The sequence below is a fragment of the Biomphalaria glabrata genome, chromosome 1, assembly GCF_947242115.1.
Source record: "Biomphalaria glabrata chromosome 1, xgBioGlab47.1, whole genome shotgun sequence".
In the NCBI taxonomy this organism is placed as follows: domain Eukaryota; kingdom Metazoa; phylum Mollusca; class Gastropoda; family Planorbidae; genus Biomphalaria; species Biomphalaria glabrata.
Window position 1 is genome coordinate 13886644 of NC_074711.1, and position 26972 is coordinate 13913615.

The 26972-nt window shown below is 37.1% G+C and overlaps 1 protein-coding gene across 5 annotated transcripts in view; it reads right to left on the reverse strand.

Moving 5' to 3' along the window:
- Nucleotides 1-2308: 2308 nt before the first annotated feature.
- The window catches only part of LOC106052257 (zwei Ig domain protein zig-8-like), a 142709-nt gene continuing 118045 nt past the window's right edge, over nt 2309-26972 (reverse strand). For 2 of the 5 annotated variants that reach the window (XM_056023424.1, XM_056023405.1), the window contains 6 exons: nt 23191-23313; nt 17797-17850; nt 12607-12798; nt 7502-7522; nt 7018-7095; nt 2309-2494 (listed from right to left, as the gene is read on the reverse strand). In XM_056023424.1, the coding sequence (XP_055879399.1) occupies nt 2325-2494; nt 7018-7095; nt 7502-7522; nt 12607-12798; nt 17797-17850; nt 23191-23313 (638 nt within the window). In that variant the 3' untranslated portion in view covers nt 2309-2324. The remainder of the gene's footprint in view (nt 2495-7017; nt 7096-7501; nt 7523-12606; nt 12799-17796; nt 17851-23190; nt 23314-26972) is intronic. The other 3 variants (XM_056023410.1, XM_056023418.1, XM_056023413.1) reach the window with 3 other exon arrangements.

Sequence of the window (26972 nt, forward strand, 5' to 3'; positions counted from 1 at the left end):
ACCGCCTTTCCCCCCCCACTCCCATAGACTATATGAAAAATTTGCAATCAATCTTTTTTTACCTATCATGTAAGCATAATGAAACTTCCCTGTCAGTTATTGTATCTTTCTATTTATATTCTCTTGATGAATAATTCTTAAAACTTATTTGTTGATCCATTCAAAGGTCGCCTAGATATTATATTCTGGCAATGTGTGATTCAATAAACCAAAAACTACTTTAATCCGTAGACGCCCCAGAACTGGAAGAAGCCCCAATGTTTTCGAAAGCTCTGCATTGTAGTTTCTTGTTAAGCTAAACCACCACTGCATATTCTCCAAAATGTTGGCCTTAGACAGCTAATATAAATAGATCTTCATTTCCAATAATTGCCTCCTTGAACTGATCTCACATCTGCAGTGTTAAGAAATAAAGACATCAAAAAATCAAACATTTCAAGTATAGATTTCTTCATCTTTAACGCAAGAAAATACACACACACATTTAAACTGAAAACGAGGCTTGGACCAGAAGGGTGAAACGTGTGTGTCATGTGATGAAAGGCCATACGCCTTGAGCTACAGTAATAATTATCCCATCAGCTGAAGCGGGGGTAATTTGGAAATAACATTACGAGGGAAAATATAGATCTCATTAATTCTTATTCGTGGGACATTGTTTTAAGAAAATTACATAGAGCCAATTACTAAATCAATATTTTTTTTCCTCTTCTGTTGTTTGGTTGCTAGATTCCATTTTAAACTTTTGTTTACCTCCAAATGTTACAGAACTAAATGTAATGACAGTTACAGAACTAAATGTAATGACAGTTACAGAACTAAATGTAATGACAGTTTAGAACATAGGATTTAATACATACGTGATGGGCCTAATCCAGGTCTCAGGCAAATCTATTTTTTGAAGCTCCAAAATAATAGGCATAGGCATTCTTGCTTTCTGCGTGTGTGTGTATATACTGTGTATTTGTGAATGTATGTGTGCAGAGAGGAGAATATGTGTAGATGTGGTAGAGTCACACAGCGGCTTCAATAGCGTGTTTAGTTTTTACACTAGTTTGAGATTCTTCTATAGCAAGTCTACTTCTCTTGTCATTGGCTAGCGCCTTTACGATACAGTTTCTATTGTTAGCTACAGGGCCACAGTGTAACAGTCAGGAGACAAATAGCATTGTTAGTGCTTGAGATCGAAGACTCCTTCATGTATATTACTTTTTTTTTAAAGCATTGGTCAGGCTAGGTAAGCCGATATCATCGTCCGTCTGAATTAACAAGGGAATGTACTGGCCTATTGGTGAACACAGTAAGGTTTATTTATCTCCCCTGAAACATACATTTCAAAATAGCATTCAATGTGGTGGTAGATCCATATCTATAGGAGATTGTCATAATAAAGTAAATAAGCGTCACATTCTATATATTTACCTTTTTCTTTATTTTTAAAGATCATTCAAAAGAATTTCTTTAAGTAAAATCGGGTCGAATTCAAGTAAAATTAGGCTACTACACTTTTTCGAAAGCTTTTAAAAAAAATCCACCTATCAATAATAATAATTTTATCATAAATAATTCTATATATTAAACGATGGCGAAGTAGGCTCATGTTGTGGCGCTATGCTCCACTGGGAGTCAAAAAAAGAATTAAATATATGTATATTCTCTGACTGTAAGAACTATTGGCCTTATGATACTTGATAATCAGTCAGTGTTTTTAAAGAGAAATGTGGTCAAAGAAGTCTACGATAGTTCGTGAAAGAAAATATGCTAGGCACTCATTCGGTGTCCATGGACATATGTCCACAGGGCTAATGAGCCCCTCCCCCGCCCCCTGCCTAGAATAATTTTCATTCAGTCATAAGTTTAACATTGTTACTTTGTGTAGAAAAGAGAAAAGTCAGTTGCAGCTATACTCATCTCGATTCAAGGGTCAAGGACTATCTACCACGTGGAATGTTTTTCCCAGCAGTTACCTCTCAATAAAACTAAAAAATGTGTCAACAAGAGCGTCTTCTCGCCTGGTTATAATTATTAATTTATCTAGGTCCTTTATTTATTGAACGCAAGTAGTATTAAATCACTCGAGCGAGGCAATGTCAAATCTCGTGATGTAACCGAGCTACTTTGCATATGTCTTACATAACAGACAGCATCATGTTTATTATTCTTCTTCTAAAAAAGTTTAATGAATGCATGTTGTGGAACTAAGACCAACTGTTTGGTGCGCGAGGTTCTTTTTACTCTGCTACAGTGTTCAATAATTCAACAAAACAAAAACTATTTCAAACAAATAAGACAAGAGTGGAGGACAAAAAAGTAGGAAATGTTATTTAATCAAGATTGATGAAGATTCTGTGTTCACTTCTGTACAAAAATGTGCCGAGCAGAAGACAAAAAAGTAAAGTAAAGTTCAATTGGTTACACTGGAGGAAGCTGGCAGTGTTACGTTGATTTTGATTGGTTGAACGCTCGCGGAGCGTTTCTTCTCTATTGATTTTATCTGTGGAAAGAGAAATGAAAACAAAACTTTAAAAAAAAAAAATGGAAGGGACACAATAATATTTAGATTAACCGATTGAAACGAATTGTTTTATAATTGAAACCATGGAGCTGTGCTTTGTAATGAGGTGATAACTCCGTTTAGTCAACAACAGTAGCAAATACAAAGGGAGGCAATGCGGGATGCTGGTGGAACTCTTGTTTAATAGAGACTGCTCTTCTTTTGATTCTTTTAAAAAAGAAAAAAAAAAAGGTCCCTCAATAAAACCTAGATTAAGATTCGTAAAAAATCTGTCGACTGTAACTTTACTGGCTGTTTTAGTTTTTTAAATTCCTGATCTAATATAATCCAAATAGAAGACTTCGAGTAACATGTGCGCCCAAAGAAGGACATGACAGAATGAAGGACAAAGCTTTATGAAGGTTAGCAAAAAGAAAAAACAAATCTTAACCAAGGGGAAGAACCACAAAATCACCGCCATAGCTCTCAATACTGCAAGGTTTAACTTCCCTTTTCAATATGAAAGTAATTAATTAATTACCATTAAATTTCTTTTCATTGATTGGTTTGTTGTTATCGACAAGAAAAAATTGTGCAAAATTTTCAATTTGATCCGAGAATTGGAAGTGGGAGAAATAACGTGTACAAAATTAGTACCAGACAGACAGACAGACGGAAGGAGTTAATATAAGCTATGTAAAGACGAAAAGTAAATTTCAAAATGGGCTTACAATTTAACTGATGAAACGTCAGTAAATCAAAGGCTGAAAAAAGATTATATTAAGCATCCTAGTTCTCAGACAAAGAAACTTTAAGCGGCAGTTCTTCATTCGTGCAAAAAGAGGTATAGAACATTTACTTCACAATGTCTCTGACTGGGTCAATGGAAAGTATTTTTCTCTCTTTTGTTCACTGTGTCTAACCCTAACTTCTTTTTTTTTTATTTTGTAAGTGCTAAACGAATTTTAAAGAAAAAATGTTTCAGACAGTCTGTAAACATTACTATCGTTCTATTATTGTTACACTTTTTAGCCTAGTCTCGAGGCAAACTGTGTTTTAAAAAATCTTATAACTTACAAATTCGAAAGATGAGTTTTTAAAACACAGTTTGGGAGTCGGGAAAACCCAAGCTAAAGGCTTTATTCATAGGCTCATTATAGCCCCAAGCAAATCGAAAGAGGAAATCAGAAAGCTCCAATCCTCAATCTCTCTCTCTCTCTCTCCCTTTCTCTCTCTCTTTCTCTCACTCTCCCTTTCTCTCTCTCTCTCTCTGCTCTTATTTGCCAAACGTGCTACATTGGCAGCCCCTAAAGACGTCACTGGCCCAAGGAAGTGGATTAAGTCTTGATAGTCTCACGCTCACAAACTGATGCCAACGACGCGTTTAAAAATCAAGCAAGCAGAAAGAACGTAGGTCTAGAGCTAATATCTTACATCCAGTGGCGTAGCATCATACCCGTGGGCCCGGGTTCAAGAATATATTGGTGGGCCCCCTCCCCCAATAAGACGAATACAATGTATGTCAAAACAATTGAGTAATCTTAATGTATCGGTACATTCCAAAAGACATTCCAATGCAAGTAGAGTAGCTTTTAAATCATCTTATTACGTTTGACTCTGTTAGAACTCCAACACGAATTAAAAGTCAATGTTTGTACAAGTTTTTGAACAGAATGAAACGATTCAACACATTTACATTCCTAAAACACTTTAGGTGTCACGCTTTCAAACAATGATACAAACTAGTATCTAGTTCAAAGTCCATTATTTAACAGTAAGTAGGTCGAATATTTATTTACTGAACATTTACTCTGGCCTTCTACGTAGCAAAGTAAGAAACCAGTGCATCTGTTTCTTAATGTGCGAGCGGCTTCTTCTGATGAAACAATGCCCAAAAGCCATTCTAGTATCCAATCATGTTGGAAGCACCTTCATACTTAAGCCTAGTAGTTTATTTAAGGATAAATGTTGTTTTTTTAATTACTTGGAGCATTGTTCAGCAAATTCTGCTGATGTTTGATACTCACATATATGAAAACCTAGAAAGTACTAATTTCTATTTCTTTTGGATGTTCCGTCAACGGAGATCACTGAACAGTATCAAAAAAATAATTCGAATTTGATATCAACTTTTTATTTGTCTTGAGCGCTGCCACCAACGAAAGAGACAAATGGTACAGAATTGATATCCTATTATAATCCTACAGTACCGGTATTTTTTCCAGAACTGCATTGCTCAACAGATCTATTATCTCGTTTTGAATCTGTTGGGCTTTGATTTCCTGTCAAATTTGAATATTCATAGCAATTTTCTGATGTTTTTGTATAAATATATGGCGTTAGCAATGAACTAAGTTTCAACCAAATACTAAGCATTGGTCAGTGAAAGGCACTATTCCATGATACATTTAGTTACCTGTCTATCTTCTAGGTCTTGTTAAAAAACTGCCCCCCCCCCCCCCAAGTCGGTTTCCTCATTCATTACAATAACACAAACCTATTTAAATGTAACTATTCCTATGTTAACACTCTGATGTTTCTTTGATTTGCTAAATGTTATTTTAATTTTGTTTAGATTTCATCTCCTCTTTATTAGGTATGATATAATGATTACATTAACATTTTGTATACAATACAGAAGACAACAAAACAATGCGATGAAGACTTTCGAGGACGCATCGTCTTGATTGAACGTCTTACACTATTTCACAATGGAAACTTCTTCGGATTCAATAGTTTGTTTTTTTTTTAGGTCAGACTAAATTTTTTTTGGTCAAACTACCAGATTATACTTTCACTTACAATAGCACACAAGACAAACAGGTTAACGCATCCACGTTGAGCAGTCAAGGTTATTGAGAAGTTGTATATAGTTCCTGATCATTTACACTGTTCAAACTAATCTACCCGCTGGAGTTCATCAATTATAAATTCATGGTCGTAGATATACGAACATATAATACTATTGAGCAGTCAAGGTTATTGAGAAGTTGTATAGAGTTCATGATCAAATACACTCTTTATTGTAATATACCCGCTGGAGCTCATCAATTATAAAGCCATAGTAGCAGATGTAGGAGCATTAGCGAGTGGTCAAAACAAGATCAGATTTTCATGTTCATTACAAAGAGCGAGGATCCAAAATTGTTCATAGTTCATGATTTTGTAGGTGCGTTTACCAGCTGACGGATCAGCCTGAACGCAAAAATGGAAAGAAACGAAGGAACTAACAAGAAAATTTTGCTATTACATATTTTAAATACAAAACAAAATAAAAACATATTGAGCTTTGAGAAAATTAAATAATTTTCAGCTGTATCGAAATTTTAATTAGTGACAATCAGGACTATCCATCCCCCCTCCATTTTGTAATACTACCAATGGTTTTATGAACAGACAAGGAAAAAAAAAAGAATGTGACGATATGGAAACGATTGTAACCCTAAACGCACGGTTAGGGCAAGCCACCATTACAAGTTACAAAACCTGATGCAAAGCAAATCCTTACATTAAAGTTTCAAACACTGGTTTTGAAGTTAATATTAATTTTAAATAAATACAACGTTCATGAAATTTTGAGGAAGCTTTTTAAATTCTATTTTTTAACGGTTTTTACAAAAGTGAATTTAGTTTTTCACTTTGGTGTAATCCATACGTTCTCAACAAGTCAAGAGTCATGGCCCCTAATAGTCGTGGGCCCGGGTTCATTGAGCCCCTTCGCGCCATGGATGCTACGCCACTGCTTACATCCTTAAACTTAAAAATGTCTGGCTGGTCATGTGGTATACGTCTGTCGTTACCATGGTTCTCAAGCCCTACCCGCTTCCATTCCCTATTGTCTGCGGAAGGATTAGGCTAGGACGTTCTTGAAAGTTCGAAACTTGCACAATAAACATTTCTATACATTGTTTCAATTAATCAATTAGATTAGGACCACTTTAGGACCTTGGACCACTGAAAGACGTAGGGCCACTGTAGGATGTAGGACAACTGTAGGGCCTAGGACCAACGAAAGACGTAGGACCACTGAAAGACGTAGGACCACTATAGGACCTAGGACCACTGAAAGACGTAGGGCCACTGTAGGATGTAGGACCACTGTAGAACCTAGGACCAACGAAAGACGTAGGACCACTGAAAGACGTAGGACCACTATAGGACCTAGGACTACTGAAAGACGTAGGACTACTGAAAGACGTAGGACCACTATAGGACCTAGGACCACTGAAAGACGTAGGGCCACTGTAGGATGTAGGACCACTGTAGAACCTAGGACCACTATATGACCTAGGACCACTGAAAGACGTAGGACTACTGAAAGACGTAGGGCCACTGTAGGACGTAGGACCAGTGTTGGACGTAGGACCACTATAGGACCTAGGACCACTGAAAGATGTAAGACTACTGAAAGACGTAGGACGTAAGGGCCACTCTAGGTCCAAGTCTCACAATAGTGTGATAATATGTGGCAACTAAAAAAAAAAAATAAAGCAATCCAACGGTCTGACTTCTAAAATGTTCACCTTTATTTGTGTAATAATTTTTGTCCAGTTTGTCGGAGTCTTGGTGATTAATTGTGTGCGTCCAATGAGTTTTGTCAGCTGAAAAAAAAAAGGCAATGTCATAAGTAGAATTAGAAAAGTTTAAATCTTATAGACTATATATCGAACCTCTAGTTAAGGCTACAATTTTCGGATACAGGAATATTATGTACTTTAAAACCTAAAAGACAGACAGACAAGTAGATATATAGAAATATAGACAGACAGACAGACAGACAGAGATAGATAGATAGATAGATAGATAGATAGATAGATAGATAGATAGATAGATAGATAAATACATACATACATACATACATACATACATACATACATACATACATACATACATACATACATACATACATACATACATACATACATGTATAGATACATAGATACATAGGTACATAGATTAGAGAGATGGAGAGAGCGAGAGAGATTTCTCTACATCGGTACTACCTACCTCTCTTCATACTTGGAGAGCCTGCAAACAAACAAAAAAAGTTATATTTATACAGGCCATCAATAATCAATATCCAAGCAAAAATCACAAGTAAAATGTAAAAACAAATCTGTATATTTATACAGATGTATCATGTCTATCCATTTCAAATTGATTATATATATATCTATAAAAGAAACAAAACAATGGACTCCTAGCTAAAACGTCATTTATAGTATAAGGCTTCAAAGAAATGTGTTTATGTGTGACAGCGCAAGAGTGCCTGAGAGGTGGTCTGATTGAGAACATAGATTTGAGTGTATATAAGTTTATATATTTGTTTGTAGCCGTAACATATTTAAAAAGGAAAAAAAGTGAAAGTTGGTCAGAAAGTAAAACATTGAATCAAGCTAAAATTTCGACCATAGAAGTAGGATGGGTAGTTAAGTTGATAGAGCGTCGCGCTAATAACGCGAAGGTCGTGGGATCGATGCCCATAGAGTTAATGACGAACATCAGTGAAAGCCCATGCCCTGTGTCCGATGGCGAAGAACTGTTGTGACCCTGTACTCCACTGGGAGTACTGTTGTGGCCCTGTACTCCACTGGGAGTACTGTTGTGGCCTTGTGCTCCGCTGGGAGTACTGTTGTGGCCATATGCTCCACTGGGAGTCAAAAGGATTGAGTAAGTGTCTTTTTGCAAAGTTTCTATCAACTCTGTGTCTTTTTTTTGGGACAAATTTGAGGAAGGGAAATAACTATACTCGCCAATAATTTAATTTCCCCTAATGGTACAAGTTACGTCCCACTGATGGCCCTCATTTCCAATTGCCGTTAAGCTCTAAATAAAACAAACGTTTAGAGACCTGATACCACTGTCAGACGTAGGACCACTGTAGGACCTAGGGCCACTGAAAGACGTAGGACCACTGAAAGACTTAGAGCCACTGTAGGACCACTGAAAGACGTAGGACCACTGTAGGACCATGACGTAGGACCACTGTAGGATCACTGAAAGACGTAGGACCACTGAATGACGCAGGGCCATTGTAGTACCACTGTAAGACGTAAGGCCACCTTAAGACGTAGGACCAGTGTAGGTCTAGGACCACTGAAAGACATAGAGCCACTGTAGGACGTAGGACCACTGTAGGACGTAGGCCACTCTAGGTCCAAGTCTCACTATATTGTGAGTATATGTGTACCTTTTTCATTTTGAAAACTGTGATGGTCCTCATTTCCAATTGCCGTTAAGCTCTAAATAAAACAAACGTTTAGAGACCTGGTACCACTGTCAGACGTAGGACCACTGTAGGACCTAGGGCCACTGAAAGACGTAGGACCACTGAAAGACTTAGAGCCACTGTAGGACCACTGAAAGACGTAGGACCACTGTAGGACCATGACGTAGGACCACTGTAGGATCACTGAAAGACGTAGGACCACTGAATGACGCAGGGCCATTGTAGTACCACTGTAAGACGTAAGGCCACCTTAAGACGTAGGACCAGTGTAGGTCTAGGACCACTGAAAGACATAGAGCCACTGTAGGACGTAGGACCACTGTAGGACGTAGGCCACTCTAGGTCCAAGTCTCACTATATTGTGAGTATATGTGTACCTTTTTCATTTTGAAAACTGTGATGGTCACAGTCCAATGGTGTTGCTTGTGGAACAGGTAGAGAAGCTCTTGTTTAGACAAAGATCACAAATCGTGGGTTGAATTAAAATACAAAGCTTCAAAGTCCTAATTAATTAATCAAAGTCACTCATAGTCGCTCAGTTCAGTTGGTCTTTCCCTCTGTTCTTGAAAACAACTTTGCTACCTATAAACTAACCTCTGGTGCTACTGGTGCTACTGGTCGCAACTGTAGGAGATGCTCTAACCAAGTGGACAACGCGTTCAAAGAATTTGTAAAAAGCTCTTTGTGTGTGTGTGAGTGTACTTTAGTATTTAGGACATTAGTACTTCAGGTTGTAAAGTTAGTCCGAGTGATGTCTGGCAGAAACAAAGGTCGAGAAACTCGGTACCTAAACAAAGATCAGAAAGTACTATTTGACCTATTTATTTGACCTATTTAATTATGGACTAGTTTCTGAAAGAGACTTTGTTTTTTTTTTCATTTTTTTTACAGAGGAACTTGAAATTAGAACAACGTGTAGTTTCATTTCAGTTCCGTCATTCCTTTCTCCTTTTCAATCAAACATTGGTAGTCCATCTCAAAGGTTTATCTGAACAGTTTTTGTAGTTCAATAACTACTTTGTTACTTTGGTTACAAAAAAAACAACAACTTTTTTTTAAAAGTATCCACACCATCTCTTAATATTGATGAAATAAAGTCTAAAAACTAGCAAACCAAGGGAAGTTTCAACAAAACAAAATATGTTGATAAAGAGAGTTTGTGTTGCAAATGAACTCATAAGCGGGCTCTGCGGGTCAGCTGTCATCAACAAGTTGCATGCTGACCCGTTATAGTACACCACACGGTAACAGATTTACAAAGTTCTTTTACATCTTATTTTAAACTGTTTGAACACTATATATTCTGAAACACTATTGAAAGCTTTTGATAGACAATAAGTAGCTTGTGTATCAATAAAAGATATTGGGCATGTCTGCTGTGTTACGAGTGACTAATATGTTACATAGGAGAAAACTGTATCTTTTTTTGTTCCTTACCTCATAGCACTGTACATTGTACATTGTATCTATAGAAGACTTTTTGTTCCTTACCTCATAGCATTGTACATTGTACATTGTATCTATAGAAGACTTTTGAACCTTGTTTTCGACATTTCATCTATTCCAGATAGTTCTCACTATTTCTATTTATTGACATATTTGTGTTCTGCCTCGCCACTCCATACCGAACTTACACAAAACGAAAGAGAATATGAAACGACTCAGAGATAAGACACATTTGTATTTCCTTTTTTTTTTTCATTTATTTCATTTTTTTATTCTTATTTTATTTCTTGTTCTATTTATTATTTCATTTCTTGATTTAATGGACTTCATTCGCCAATCGTAAACAAAAAACATTTAGCCACGTGATAATATTGATAAAACAACGAAAAAAAACTGTCACGTAACAGCCTGTGTGTATTACGTAATTTGTGTAGAAGATATAGAGAATCACGTGGCTAAATGTTGTTTGTTTACGATTGGTGAATGAAGTCCATTCTTGTTCCATTTCTTGTTCCCTTTCAAGCTTCAACTAATTTCTTTCTGTCAAAGAGCACTTCCACTTGTTTCAAGTATGAAAAGGCTTGCCTGAATCGGTCATAAAAACCAATGACTTTGCTTTAAATGACATGAAAGACACATGGCTAAGCGTAGAACCGTAGGACGTAATGAGAATCTTTTTTTTTAAGGACCGTACGTAATTTATAATAAACATTCATCGTTGAGCTCTTATAAACAAAGTTGCATCCTGAAGTGGAGTCATTGGTCCAGAGTCAACAGTTTCCGTCGTGGAGTCTGTCGGAGTTTTAAAAAAATCTTATTTTGTATTTACGACTACCTTTTGTTGACGGGCGGAGAATACAAAAGTGTGACCCACTTCTTCATTTCACAAAGAATTATCTTCAGTATCACAACGAACAACTTAGATCTGCAAACTTTATGAATAGCATTGCAGGCCAAACCATTGTCGCTTGTGTTCAGAGTTTATAGCTCGTAAAATGCAATTGCTAAAATAATTTTGTATGTTTTGTCACATTGACACTTTTTAGATCTTGTCGTTACGAAAGTATGAAAAACCAAGTACTATAGACTATTAATTTTTTTTTTTTTTTTTAAATCAAGTCCTACTAAAAGTTTAAATAATATGGCCAACAAAACATTCAAATTTTGTTTGTAATTGCAAAGTAAGCTGTGTAAACAAGAAAAACATTTTAAAAAATACTTTTAAAAAAAGCTTTTATAAGGTGTAATAGTGTTAATTAGTTTGGATCAGTCATGTAATAGTATCAATTAGTTTGGATCAGTCATGTAATTGTATCAATTAGTTTGGATCAGTCATGTAATTGTATCAATTAGTTTGGATCAGTCATGTAATTGTATCAATTAGTTTGGATCAGTCATGTAATTGTATCAATTAGTTTGGATCAGTCATGTAATTGTATCAATTAGTTTGGATCAGTCATGTAATAGTGTCAATTAGTTTGGATCAGTCATGTAATAGTGTCAATTAGTTTGGATCAGTCATGTAATTGTATCAATTAGTTTGGATCAGTCATGTAATTGTATCAATTAGTTTGAATCAGTCATGGAATAGTGTCAATTAGTTTGAATCAGTCATGTAATAGTGTCAATTAGTTTGGATCAGTCATGTAATTGTATCAATTAGTTTGGATCAGTCATGTAATTGTATCAATTAGTTTGAATCAGTCATGGAATAGTATCAATTAGTTTGAATCAGTCATGTAATAGTGTCAATTAGTTTGGATCAGTCATGTAATTGTATCAATTAGTTTGGATCAGTCATGTAATAGTATCAATTAGTTTGGATCAGTCATGTAATTGTATCAATTAGTTTGGATCAGTCATGTAATAGTGTCAATAAGTTTGGATCAGTCTTGTAATTGTATGTATGACTGACCTAGACATAATAAATCTGTGCGATTAGAAATATTTTTACCATCGTTTTTGTTTAGCTTTTAGCTTTCTCACTGCGCTATGATCTTATCACTTGTCTGGACCAGTTGTGAAAGGGGGAGGGAAGAAGGGGGTGTCTTGGTGAATGTTTACATGATCGTTTTTTTAATGCATTAAAAAATTTTCACTTAGGTCTTAAGAGTCCTCAAAGGGACTAATTGAACTTATACCACCATATCTGTCAAGTACGATTTCTTTCTCTTGTTAAAGATACCTAACAAAATAACTAATTACCAATAGTTTAAATTAAATAATTAATTAATTAATTAATTAATTGATTTTTGTATTGATTCTTGTGCTGTCAGGTAAATGAAATAATTGTGCAAAATTTCAGCTGGATCTGAGATTGGGTGTGGGAGAATTAACGTGTACACACAGATAGACAGACAGAGTGAGTTGATATAAGCTTTGCCAAAAGTGTCCGACATTCAACTGGCCAGAAATAATTATTGAGTCCCCAACAAACCTTGTACTTCCACCTTCACCCCTGCCATCTGCGCCCTCTCAGTGGACCTGCAGAGGTAAACACCGGAATCCCCGACTCGGACGTCCTTGATGTCCAGCTTGCTGCTGATTGACCCCATCCCCTGGCTATTCACTGTCATGGTGGTGTAAATACTGAATCGCTCATCCTTCTCAGCCAGTAATGGCTTGCCATCTAAGAAACATGCAGAGAAATAAACACAGAAGCCTTTAAGTCAAGTCAAGCATTAACTCTTTAAACTCTAAAAAAAATAATTAATTAAGTAGAACTTTGACACCTCAACGGAGCCTGCGTTTTTTTGTTTTTGTTTTTTTTAAACTTTTGTCTGTCACAAACACCAGACGTTCTTATCTAAAACCAAATGACCACATCTGATACAATATCCTTTAAGTGATATTGTTGTAATGTTTTTAATTCATAACTTACATTCAATGTGGTCGTAGTAAAAAAATAAATACAAATCATGAATCACTTATTTGAAAACTTCTGATTTTCCTATCGAGCTGAAATTCTTCATCTACTCATGCTGCATGATAACAAATCAAATCACTTCATTAATTATTAAATTGATTTTCGAAAAATATTTACTTTGGAGTTTGCTATGTAAGCTATGGAACTGATAGGAACTAAGTCTTATATTTTTTTTTTTTCTTGTTACTGAGTATCAGTAGGCCTAGTATCTTTTTTGGATATGGCCGCCCCCATACGAAATTAAGACAATCTTTCTTTTATTAATATGTATCTTAAGTATATATTTGATTTGGTCTGCGCAAGCCAATTATCAATTAGAAAATACTCAGCGCAGGCTAGAGGTAATGTAATACCTATGGCGCCTACTGTCCCATACCAAAACACTCTGCTTACAGTCTAGGCCAGGGGTCGGCAACCTTTTGAGTCGAAAGAGCCAAAAACGACAATTTACCAAATTTTAAAGTTTTTAAAGAGCCGCCACAAATTTTTTTCTTGTCAACAATAAATAGTATTCACACAATTAATTTTTAATTAAAAAAAAACGAATAGATTAATTCATATATACGTTTTTTCCACACCAAATAAGATAATATATATATGGTTTTATTTGATAATTATTTTTTCTTTCGGTAACAACTAAAGCAGTTAAACATTTACTTACAACACTAACTTGTACTTCAATAACAAACAATTGCGAAAATTCAATGGGAGGTTGACTTTGCATGGTTTTAGAAAGTTTGGATACGATACATTTGGTTCATAAATTGTTTTAGTTTCAAACACGACTCTAAATTTTCATTTGTTTGTTGACTTCTTACTGTACTTTTATTTATATATGAATATAACACTTGCACGAATATGTCGATCCGAAGATACTCAGTACTTCAAATGCCAACTTCACCTCACTCTAGCATTCTGGAAGACTATTCCATGCTTCGAATATAGGCTCAACTCGAGACATTTCTTTTAAAGTAGTCAAATTTGTTGCGTAATGTACATACATTTCTGAACTTCCAAATTTTCCAACTTGCTTTTTGACTGTAAATTTTCCACTCCACAAAGCTTCACTTTTTAAATCGATCCATTGAATTTCTAGAGATCTAGTATCAATTTCGAATGGCTCAATGTGGATTTCGTTACGATTTGTGTTGAGAGGATTTATTAGGATTGCTAGCATATTTTGTTGAACTACTCAAATCTGTCAAGAAATTCATCTTTGATTTTTTTTTTATAACTGTGCTGAAGTAATTTGTGTCAATAGTTGCACTGGTTTTATCGCGAGACTGCTTTAGACATTGAAAATGAAGTAAGTGCATATCTTCTGCAAAAAAAAAATAATATTTTTTTCTTCAAAATAAACTAATTCTTCTACCAAAACGTAGTCTGGGTTTTAATTTCCTTGTAGTTTTAGATTCAGCTCATTTCCTCTCGCTCTTACTTCCACCATATAGTACAATTTTTGCAACCATTAGTCGTTCTCTTATTCAGGGTGATTAATGCTTTTTCATTTAGGAATGTATTTATTTCATACACGCACAAAGCAAAATGTTTCAAGCCATCGCACTTCATTGTAAAGAAGGATCTCGGAATACTGTGTCTCCATCTCGTTAAAGAGTTCTTTTAAATGAAGATGGTAGAGTGCAATTGATAAGATGATGTTTACTATCTTGATTATGAAATTTATGACTTCAACTATTTCGGCCATAAATGTTTGGGCACAAAGCGCTTCTTCCTGTATGTGAAATGTAAGAATTTGGTGGTTTATTTGGCTCGAAGAATCGTTGTTGCTCCTTAACTTTTCCTGTCATACTTCTGGCTCAATCAGTTGCTGCTTAAACGATTTTATTTAACTCGATCTTATTGTCTTCAAGGCATTTCTGCATGGCATTCGCTCTATCTTCCCCTTTAGTTCGTCATGAGAGTAGCAATCCTGGAAGATCTTCTTTTGGACCTTAAGGAGACATTTACCAGACAAAATGGGCAACTTGTGCCGTGCCTTTTAGGCCGCAAGACTAGCAAGTGATAAGGCAGAAGAAAGTTGAATATCTTCCACCTGGAAATATGTTGAAGATATTTTAGCTATTCTATCTTGTACTGTTTTAGCGGATAGTGGCATAGCTTTGACTTTTTTTCAAGGTTTCTGTTTTTGTTGTATTTTTGAAATCACGAAACTGTTCTTCAGACGCACGTAGGAAGCAGTCTTTGACATACTCACCATCTGAAAATAGTTTGCCTTTTTGTGCAATTTCTATTGGTACCGCAAATCTTGCCAGATTAGCATAACTTGTAGATGTTTCTAACTTTGAAAAGATCATTCGCTTCTAACTCATTGACTTAAAACAACAAACTATACGTCACAGCCAAAGCACGTAGTGAAGATACCGTTTCGTCTTGCGTCGAAAGCGAATTAAAACCTACATAGAAACATCTGACCATGGCGTCATTTGAGAGCTTCCGACAACTAACGACACTTACGACGCGTGTAATGGGGGGTGGTATAAGGCTGAGAGATAGAATCGTTGCCTTTTCTTAGTTAAAAGATTCAGAACTATTTGAAAAATGTTTCGATAAAATAAATAATATTTGCGTATGGAACTAAAGAGCCGCATCTTCACGTCCAAAGAGCCGCATGTGGCTCGCGAGCCGCAGGTTGCCGACCCCGGGTCTAGGCTAGTATTCCGGTATTTTTTTTAGATCAACCTTAAAAAAAAACAACAAAAACTAATGCAATTAGATTTGACAAACTAGATCTCTGTTGTTTTAGAAAGTAAGATAAACAGGATTAGAGAGCGGTAGGCCGCCATGTTTACTTTCCACTTAACAAGTCAACATTTTAAAGTGAAGTATTTGTTGTTCTGTCTAACGAAATACAGCAGACGTTTTACTGGAAACAAACTTAGGGCATTATGGGACAGTATGAAGTAGATCACGTGACTTGGTAATGGCGTAATAAACACGTTCACAAACACAATGGCACTTAAAGACGCGCAATTATTTATAACATTTATATTAACATAATTTTTTTATGAACTCTGTTTTGGCTCATGATGCGCACCTGTTGAACACGAGTTACCGACCTGTTGATACAAGAATAAGGACTGCTTAGATCCGGCTGAAGTGATCAGCAAGAGATAGGAGTCTGAGCTGTCTGGAGCTAAGAGCTGTCCTTCGTGCTACCAGAGAACTGGATAAATGATCTGGAGCGACACTGGGAAGTGTATTGGTGGTCTTTACTAAAGTTTGGGTAATGAAGGACTGGTGAAACTAAAGAAAAGACTCCTTGTGTATTGGGGGTCTGTACTAAAGTTTGGGTAATAAAAGACTGGTGAAACTAAAGAAAAGACTCCTTGTGTATTGGGGGTCTGTACTAAAGTTTGGGTAATAAAAGACTGGTGAAACTAAAGAAAAGACTCCTTGTGTATTGGGGGTCTGTACTAAAGTTTGGGTAATAAAGGGCTGGTGAAACTAAAAGAAAAGACTCCTTGTGTATTGGGGGGTCTGTACTAAAGTTTGGGTAATAAAAGACTGGTGAAACTAAAGAAAAGACTCCTTGTGTATTGGGGGTCTGTACTAAAGTTTGGGTAATGAAGGACTGGTGAAACTAAAGAAAAGACTCCCTGTGTATTGGGGGTCTGTACTAAAGTTTGGGTAATGAAGGACTGGTGAAACTAAAGAAAAGACTCCTTGTGTATTGGTGGTCTGTACTAAAGTTTGGGTAATAAAAGACTGGTGAAACTAAAGAAAAGACTTCTTGTGTATTGGGGGTCTGTACTAAAGTTTGGGTAATAAAAGACTGGTGAAACTAAAGAAAAGACTCCTTGTGTATTGGGGGTCTGTACTAAAGTTTGGGTAATAAAAGACTGGTGAAACTAAAGAAAAGACTCCTTGTGTATTGGGGGTCTGTACTAAAGTTTGGGTAATAAAAGACTGGTGAAACTAAAGAAAAGACTCCTTGTGTATTGGGGGTCTGTACTAAAGTTTGGGTAATGAAGGACTGGTGAAACTAAAGAAAAGACTCCTTGTGTATTGGTGGTCTGTACTAAAGTTTGGGTAATAAAAGACTGGTGAAACTAAAGAAAAGACTTCTTGTGTATTGGGGGTCTGTACTAAAGTTTGGGTAATAAAAGACTGGTGAAACTAAAGAAAAGACTCCTTGTGTATTGGGGGTCTGTACTAAAGTTTGGGTAATAAAAGACTGGTGAAACTAAAGAAAAGACTCCTTGTGTATTGGGGGTCTGTACTAAAGTTTGGGTAATAAAAGACTGGTGAAACTAAAGAAAAGACTCCTTGTGTATTGGGGGTCTGTACTAAAGTTTGGGTAATGAAGGACTGGTGAAACTAAAGAAAAGACTCCTTGTGTATTGGGGGTCTGTACTAAAGTTTGGGTAATGAAGGACTGGTGAAACTAAAGAAAAGACTCCTTGTGTATTGGGGGTCTGTACTAAAGTTTGGGTAATGAAGGGCTGGTGAAACTAAAGAAAAGACTCCTTGTATATTGGGGGTCTGTACTAAAGTTTGGGTAATAAAAGACTGGTGAAACTAAAGAAAAGACTCCTTGTATATTGGGGGTCTGTACTAAAGTTTGGGTAATAAAAGACTGGTGAAACTAAAGAAAAGACTCCTTGTGTATTGAGAGCTGAAGTTCATGTCTGTGTGTTTTGTAAGTTGTAACTGTTAATAAACACATCAACTGATATTTACTTCCTTTGGTATTCCTTTCCTTGAGTACTTGCCACAGATTTAAAACAATATTATCTATAGAAATAAAAATATTTATTTATTCATAATACACACCTATTGATCAATGCTTTCTTCCCACCCCCCTTTTTTTTTTTAAATTCAATGTGGGCGAGTATCAAGGGCAAACTGACCTAATGGACAAACGGCTGATAAGGTCTCCGCGATAAACAAACGACAAAAGGTCTAAATTTCTTACAGACTTAACGTTTGTGTGAGCTATCAACATATTCGGATGAATCTATCAAGAGACCAATAACAATTTTCCTGATGTTATGGGCTAGTATCGTGTACAGTAGTGTATAGTTCCACTTATATCGAAACTCTAAGCTGTGTGTGTGTGTGTGTGATTCAGAGGTGTGTAACGGCGATTTTCTATATCCTTGATCCTTCCTATAATGGAACATGCAATGTAGCCACTATTGTCAGACTGCAGGAGGCACACGGTTCCCATTAGCTTAATTTCATTTTTGTAATGAATTCAGCAATGATAATAGGCCCTATTTATAAAAAAAATAAATAAATAATTTACAATAAAACCTACAAATAGTAGGCCTACTAGGCAGAGCATCGTCAGTGACTTCTCAAGAGCATGCTCAGACTTTGGCCTTACCATTAATACAAACAAGACTGAAGTCTTATATCTACCTGCTCCTGGGAAAGCCTACTCGGATCCAAGCATCACTATAAATCAAGGGTCTCAAACTCATTTCAGCATGTGGGCCACAGTGGAAAGTAACAACCATTCAGCGGGCCGCACCACAAAAAGAGAATGTTTTTTCATTAAATTTTACGAACACTACTGTCACTGCAGTTAAATGCTAAAATAAAGTTTTTATAATTATTAATTACATTTAGTGTAGTTTGTTACATGCACAGGCAGGTTAGTTTACCAAAATAAGTTAAAACTGTAGTCCCCCCCCCCAAAAAAAAAAAAAACAACTATAATTACTAGGCCTACTGCAGATTGCTCGTCACTCATGTTTCTGTCCACTCAGCTGAGAGCGTTTGGCAGAGACCAGACCATCGACGTTAGGCCTGAAGTCGCATGTAGTGGCAAGCCGCAAGGTTGCTCTCAGATGCTCATCAGTCAGTCTTGATCGTAATGCTGTTTTGTTGATCTTCATTCTAGAGAAAAACTGTTCGCAAACGTACGTACTCCCAAACATCGCTAGAATTCTAGCAGGTGCGCAGAATAAGTTTGGAAACTTCTCTCTGGGAAGACACTGGTAGAAATCTGGAACATCAACATCAGCGTATTTTTTACTTCTGAACAGTGTCACACTGCAGGTCCAGTAGTTCCATCAGGACTTCCTCTGGAACGTTTTTCATTTCAACTGCGAACGGAGTGGAAACAAGGAAAAAATGTTGTTAGAGAGCAGTGAATTGCTGAAAGCGGTGTTCAAAATATTCCAGTAGTCTGGAGAGGATGTCTACGTAGTCTTTCAGATGCTGTGGTTCAACCGTAATGCTCTGTAGAAAATACAAATGAGCCATGTCTGCCAGCTGAGTGGCCCACAAAGTCGGCTTGCATCTGAATGATTTGATGCGGTCAAACATCACGGTAATCAGCTGCTTTGTGCCCTGTAGTTGTGAATTGAGTGCATTGAGATGCTGCGTGATGTCAGTAAGAAAAGCAAGATCCGACAAAACATTGGGTCACTAAGCTATGTCTCCGTCTTTCATTGCCATGAACAATGCTATTTCCCGTCTCAGTTCGAAAAATCTCTGCAGCACTTTTCCACGATTCAACCAACTGACTTCCGTATGATAAAGCAACTCTCCGTATTCCGTTTCTAAATCAGCTAGAAATGACACAAACTGTCTGTGGTTGAGACTCCGTGCACGTATGAAGTTCACCGTCTTCACGACAACATCCATCACGTTCTTCATTTGTAGACTTTTGCCACAGAGTGCTACTTGGTGCAGAATATGCTGTATGGCTGCAAAAGGTCCCGCCAAGCTGAGCTGATTCCGTTTCTCTACCATTAATCCAACAACACCAACCTTCTCTGAACAAATTGCTGGTGCACCGTCTGTAGACACTGAAACAAGCTTTTCCCACGGTAGCCCACACCTGTCAAAACAAGCTTCCAGTTTTTTAAACACGTCGCGTCCAGTCGTCGTTCCTTTCATGGGGAGTAAGTCCAATAGCTCTTCAATAGTGTTCAAGTTTTCGTCGACCCCACAAATGAATACGGCACAGTATGCGGTGTCTGTTACACCAGTAGACTCGTCCAGTGCAATGGAATATGCTACAAAGTCTTTTGCAGCGGCAATCAGTTGCTGTTGAACATTTGTCGCTGACTCGGTGATCCTGCTTGCAACTGTGTTCGCAGACAAGAGTTTCTTTTTCTCGGGGCAGATAATTTCACACGCCTGTAACATACACTCTTTTACAAACTGGCCTTCAGTGAATGGTCGTGATGCCTTTGCTATCATCTCGCTAACAACAAAGCTTGACTTCACAGAATCTTCGCTTGCAGTGGCGGACACTTCATTTACAGATTTGTGCAGTTGTTAATCATTTCACGGCTTATATGTGGTCATTGTAAATTTTATCTTTTTTTTTTAATTCGCGGACGTGGCCGCGGGCCACACAAAATTGTTTCGCGGGCCATGGGCCACGTGTTTGAGACCCCTGCTATAAATGGACAGGATATAAACGCAATGGACAAATTCACATATCTTGGCAGCACACTCTCCAGAAACGGAAAAATTGATAGTGAAGTCGACCTGCGTATCGCCAAGGCCAGTGCATCCTATGGCAGACTGTCTAAAAATGTCTGGAACAGACGTGGTATCACCACAAATGCAAAGCTAGGGATCTATCGAGCTGTCATCCTCCCTACATTGCTCTATGCCTCAGAAACTTGGACAGTGTACAGAAAACATGCAAAGAAACTGAACCACTTCCACATGACATGTCTGAGAAAAATACTAAATGGCAAATGGCAAGACAAAATACCAGGTACTGAAGTTCTTCGAAGAGCGTGTCTGCAAAGCATCCACACAATCATGATGCAGTTCCAGCTGCGATGGGCAGGTCACGTCTACAGAATGGAAGACCACCGCATCCCTAAACGACTTTTGTATGGCCAACTAAGCGAAGGAAAAGCGCTCGCAAGGTGGTCAAAGAAAGCGCTTCAGGGACACCCTCAAAGCTTCTCTGAAGGCGTTCAGCATAGACCCAGGCACCTGGGAGACAGAGGCACATGACAGAGCATCATGGCGTCGCGCTGTGAAAACTGGCGCACAGGTTGCTGAGGAAAAAAGAACAACGCTGGCAGAAGAAAAACGCCAGAGAAGAAAAGCAAGGCAAACGACACTAGCTCCAGCTGGAATAACCTGCCCAGTGTGCGGCCGAACATTCCGGGCTTACATTGGTCTCACCAGCCACATGAGGAGGCATAAAACCCCAGTGCAAAGCCCTCAGCCCCCTGGATGACAAAGTGGTCATCATCGAACCACGATGGACGAACTATATATATAACTTAAAAAGGGACTATTCAAAGGATTTGAAAGAAAGTCTTGACAATGAGATTAATATCTGTGTAATCACTGCAAATATTTTGAGATCATTTTGTATAATAGTTATAAAATTAACGATCTATTATTGACAAGGTGAAAATTAATAAATAAAATTGTATACAAATTTGCCTTCTCAAGCTTCTTTATTCGTATATTTCTTAGAGGGGGGCACTGGCGGATATTTTAAAAGAAAAAATACGAAAAGGGGGCGGTAGGCCAAAAAAGGTTGAAGAACACTGACTTATACTTTTAACTAACGGAACATATTCTTCCTAAAGACCTTGAGCGAGAAATTGGTCGTTTAGAAAACCATCAATGAGATAATCTGTCAGTAACATCAGTTTAGCTAGTTGCACATTGAATCATATTGTCTAGTACAGTCTGTTCATTGAATATATATGAATATTAACAATGTAATAATAATGGCATGTAACAATCTCCATATCCTGCGGTACCATATCGTTAGTCGGCTTAACATTATATAGCATCGGCAAAATTTTCGATATGTACATATCTTTTCTTTTTGTATTGGCGGAGATAGGGTTTGGGTTGTTGATAGGATTTTGGTTGTTGATAGGGTTTGGGTTGTTGATAGGATTTTGGTTGTTGATAGGGTTTAGGTTGTTGATAGGATTTTGGTTGTTGATAGGGTTTGGGTTGTTGATAGGATTTTGGTTGTTGATAGGGTTTGGGTTGTTGATAGGATTTTGGTTGTTGATAGGGTTTGGGTTGTTGATAGGATTTTGGTTGTTGATAGGATTTTGGTTTTTGATAGGGTTTAGGTTGTTGATAGGATTTTGGTTGTTGATAGGATTTTGGTTGTTGATAGGGTTTTGGTTGTTGATAGGGTTTGGGTTGTTGATAGGATTTTGGTTGTTGATAGGGTTTGGGTTGTTGATAGGATTTTGGTTGTTGATAGGGTTTGGGTTGTTAATATTATGCAGTTCAAAGCTTCTGATATTCTTGCTGAAAATATTGAAACCTGCCTTTTTACATGCCTGAGTTTGGGGGATGATTTTCACACGAACTATCTTTGCAACCTTGTTTATAGTAAATTTATAATACACGATATTGCCCGTTGTTACTTGGAGGAAAGTATACTTACTAATATCTTAGAAGATATTACATGCTACGCAGTTTAGAAATATTCATGCCAAGTTTCCAACACCTTAAGCGTAGGCGTTTCATTCTATATTATAACCACTTTCTGACACGAAGGCCAGGTTGCACCACAACTTTTGTAAATGTTAAGATCATGTCGTCGTATGTGTGTGTATGTCTGTGTGTAATACGCATACGTGAATAATGGAAACGCGTTTGTCATAAATGCATATTGTCATTCTATTTGTTTTCTGTTTGTCTGTTTACTAATAAACAGTTTCTGCAAATATCTGTGTTTGAATCCTTTCCACATGACGCATCAACGTACTATGTAATTATGTTTACATTTGTGGGCAAGCTTTTCTTTACTCGACACATAAACCAAGCTACTTAGCCCAAGTCTATATTTAAGTTCTAGTTGGATAGCTATTTAACAAATAAGGGTTGAATGCCACGCTCTCAACAATTTTAATGGACGATAATTTTTAACCAAACCCCCCCCCCCACCCCCAACCTTGTTTTACAACTTCTCTTATTCTAGCGTACTCGCTCTTTCTCCATCGTCCTCTCTCGTAATCGCTCTCTCTTTCTCTTTCTATATATCTCTCTTTCTCTCTCTCTCTCTCTTTCTCTCTCTTTATCTTTCTCTCTCTTTCTATCTATCTTTCTCATCTCTCTTTCTCTCTCTCTCACTCTCTCCCTTCCAAAGAGCTACCATGGTCTCACCTTTGAGCCAAGTTATCCGTTCACTACTCACGTCTACCAAAGTTGCGTTGCAGGTAAGTTGAAGTGTCTCACCTGACCTCAACAGATTTTCTCCGCCAATCTCAATACCTGAAGAGAAGATCTCTTAACAAGGGAAAATTTCAATCAATGGACATTGGACACTGGTTAGTGCACACAGAAACAAACTAAAACAACAGTAACTTTTAATTCTTATACAAATTGTCTAATATTTTGGTAATATCTATCTAGTTGGAGATAGAGCCCAACAGAGCCTCTATATGGTGAGAATATAGAGGCCCCTCTAGGGTAGTGACTGACTTTAATTCAATGTGACTAAATGACCAAATCAAAATGAGTTGTTGTTTTAAAAGAAAATAAGGAAGAAAGTTATTTCCATTGGATAAACAAAACTATGTTCAATATTAATAATGTGCATCTATTTTTATATTGAAAGCGTCTCGAAAATACATATAAAGAAAAAGATAAAAAATACTTTTTTTTAAAAAGCTTATATTGTATCAAATAGCTTATATAATTAAATTTGTAATAGATCTAGACCAACAATAATATTTGCAATATAGAGGTAGTGTCTACAACCTTTCAGTGATAACTTTAATAATGTATACAACTAGAAATACTTTTATCTATTGTTTTTCTTTAGCGCTATTTCATGCTTTTAGCTTTCTCACTACGCTATGATCCTATCACATATCTGGACCAGTTGGGAAATTGGCGAGGGGAGGGGGGAGAATTTAGGGACATCTGGATGAATTCTACTGTAATCGTTTTTGAAACGCATTTATAAAGGGGAACGAAGCGAATTCGTACACGTGGCTCACGCCTTCTCGGACAAACGTGCTAACCCCTCTGCTAGTGAGGTACCTATAAATAAGGAAGACTGTATACTTATATATTAAATCAAACAAGGCATTAGGATTTATTAAAAGAAATTTCTATAAATCAAATAAGAACATAAAACTAAAATGTTATTTAACCTTGGTTAGGCCAATAATAGAATATCCATCCTCTGTTTGGGACCCCTCAACTCAAGAAAACATTAAGAAACTGGAACAGACACAAAATAGAGCAGTGAGACTCATAATAAACGAATATTCACATTTGACTAGAGTAACACCTTTAGTAAAATCACTAAATTTAGAAAGCCTCCAGGACAGAAGGCTCAAAAGTAAAGTAGCAATTATACATAAAACACTGAACCATAATCTCCAAATACAAAACAAAATCTAATAAAATACTCTGAAAGACACAAAGATAAAGACACATTCCTCGTTCCTGATGCTTGGACAAATTTGTACAAATGCTCCTTCTTCCCTAGTGCTATTAGAGCATGGAATGGGCTGCCTGAGCCAGCCAGGAAAACCAGTGACTTGGCAGAATTTAGGTCATTGGTTAATATGCATGACTAAATGCATGACGCGTAGGACGTAATCATCTTCTTTTTTGAAGTAACGTCTGTATTATATAAGATAAGAAGATATTTTTGATTCAATTTAGAGCGGCGATCTATAAAAAGGACAATTCAGCTTACACTTCAGTCAAGTACAATTTCTTTCCCTTGTTCGAGATACCAAACAAAATAATTAATTACCAATAGTTAATTAACTAATAGGTTAATATTCTTTCATTGTTTTACAATTATTCTTGTGTTGTCAGGTAAAAGAAATAAACCGAGATGAGGTCTCTGTGATATAACATGTACAAACGTTTGACCAGACAGACAGAGGGAGTTGATAATATACACTTTGTACTAATAAGTTGTGGTTACTAGGCATGTTGAAGCAGTTAATTTACAACGTAAAATCTTATTTGAAAGATTTACAACAAAACAACATGAAAGTAACTACAGGCAGAACAGGAGGAAAATATAAACTGCTCACACTGTTATTTATAAACTGTCTTTCTCTGTCTCTTATAAACCATCTACTCTATCACTTATAAAGTAAAAGTTCCCCTTTCAGACCTTGCGATCTATAGATTAAGGTCATCTGTTTCTTTAGCCAACGGTTAATGAGCAGGGTGTCATGTGGTCAGCACAACGATCAACTGCCTTTATTTTCCACAACAAACGTCGAGTGCCCATTAGAGTTGGGCGCCCTAGAATTCGCGAAAATAAAAATCCCAGTCTTCACCGAGATTCGAACCCAGGACCCCATGTTCAGAAGCAAAGCGCTTAACCACTTGGCCACCGCGCCCCAAAGTATTATAAGCTGCAATCAGTGTCTATAAATGATTTGTTTGTAAGCGAGACAGAGATGCAAAGAGAGAGAGAGAGAGAACTTCACGGAGAGGTAGAAGAGAGAGAGAGAGAGAGAACTTCACGGAGAGGTAGAAGAGAGAGGGGGGGGGGGAAGAAGAGAAGAGAAGCGAGGGTGACATTAATTAAAACCTGAGCAGTCATTGTATTAGCCACACCGAATCATGGTCAATAAAAGGAAATGGAGAGGAGCGCATTGTCTGGCATCTTCCAAACCAATAATATGTACCTAGGTCTCGAGCAGCACGCCACGTCATGACATTAAACACACGAGGACATGAATATCACATCGATTTTCTCCTTCTACTGTCTCCCCTTGCTCCTCATAGACATTCGTACAGTAGAACAATACACAAATAGGAACTAGACAATAATTACAGAGACACGTTAGAACAATACACAAATAGGAACTAGACAATAATTACAGAGACACGTTAGAACAATACACAAATAGGAACTAGACAATAATTACAGAGACACGTTCGAAAAATATGAGGGGGGAAACAGCTTTTGAAAAACCTAGACATATTGCATACTATTAGGGAAAAAAACTGTAAAAACTTAGACAAGTTAGATCTAGGTGGCCGACAGAGATATATTGGTTTTGAAAATATTTAAACTCAGCTCACAGGAAAATCGTGCAACTCCTGCAGTGAAACTCGCAGTAGATATGCTTCAGAGTTCTTAAAATAGACACAAAATGATATTCAAGATGTCAGAAATACAACAGAAAGGGAAATTAATTATTTCGAAATCACAATTGAACTTATTGAATGTTATTCTTTACTTATTTAGACGCTACACTTCCCCCCACCACGCACACACACACACAAGCCTAAACAATCAATAAACTAATCGAATTTTTTTTTTGTTCTAATTCTCTGGTGATCGCTTTATAAAGTAGGTGAAAAAAAAACATGCTGCTGCTATAACAGTGAATTCCGCTCAACGGTATTACGCATTATTGCACAACTCACTTATTCGTATAGCATTTGAAAAAAAACGAATCCATTCTTCTTTAAACAGACTTTCTTTAATAGCATAGTTCGGTTAATGGCATAAGCAGACTTGATCGACTGCTCTACTATTAAGCGGATCCCATTGTGCCCTCCTCCCTCCCACCCCTCACCTCCCTGGCCTCCTATTTTCACTGGGTATGCATGATAAGGCGCCACAATCTTCCCTTAACTACCTAGTCAGCCATGTTTCCCATTCATTCAATGCTGTATAGAAATGTCTTTAGTTCATGGGGAAAATTAGCGCCCTGAGCAAGAAACAAAGTCTGTGAGAGAATAAAGTAGGACCGTAACCTGGAAGTAAGAAGATGTCTCATTGGCTACAGCAGCGGTGAAGACGTGGTCATTGGTTACAGAGCAATCTAACGAAGGAGAGAGGGGCATGGTAAAAAGATTTGGTATGATAACAACAAAACAGGTTGCAACCAGGGTTATACGTTTGTCTTTTATTACCACCAACTCATTGACTAAAATGAAGCATACAAAGAATT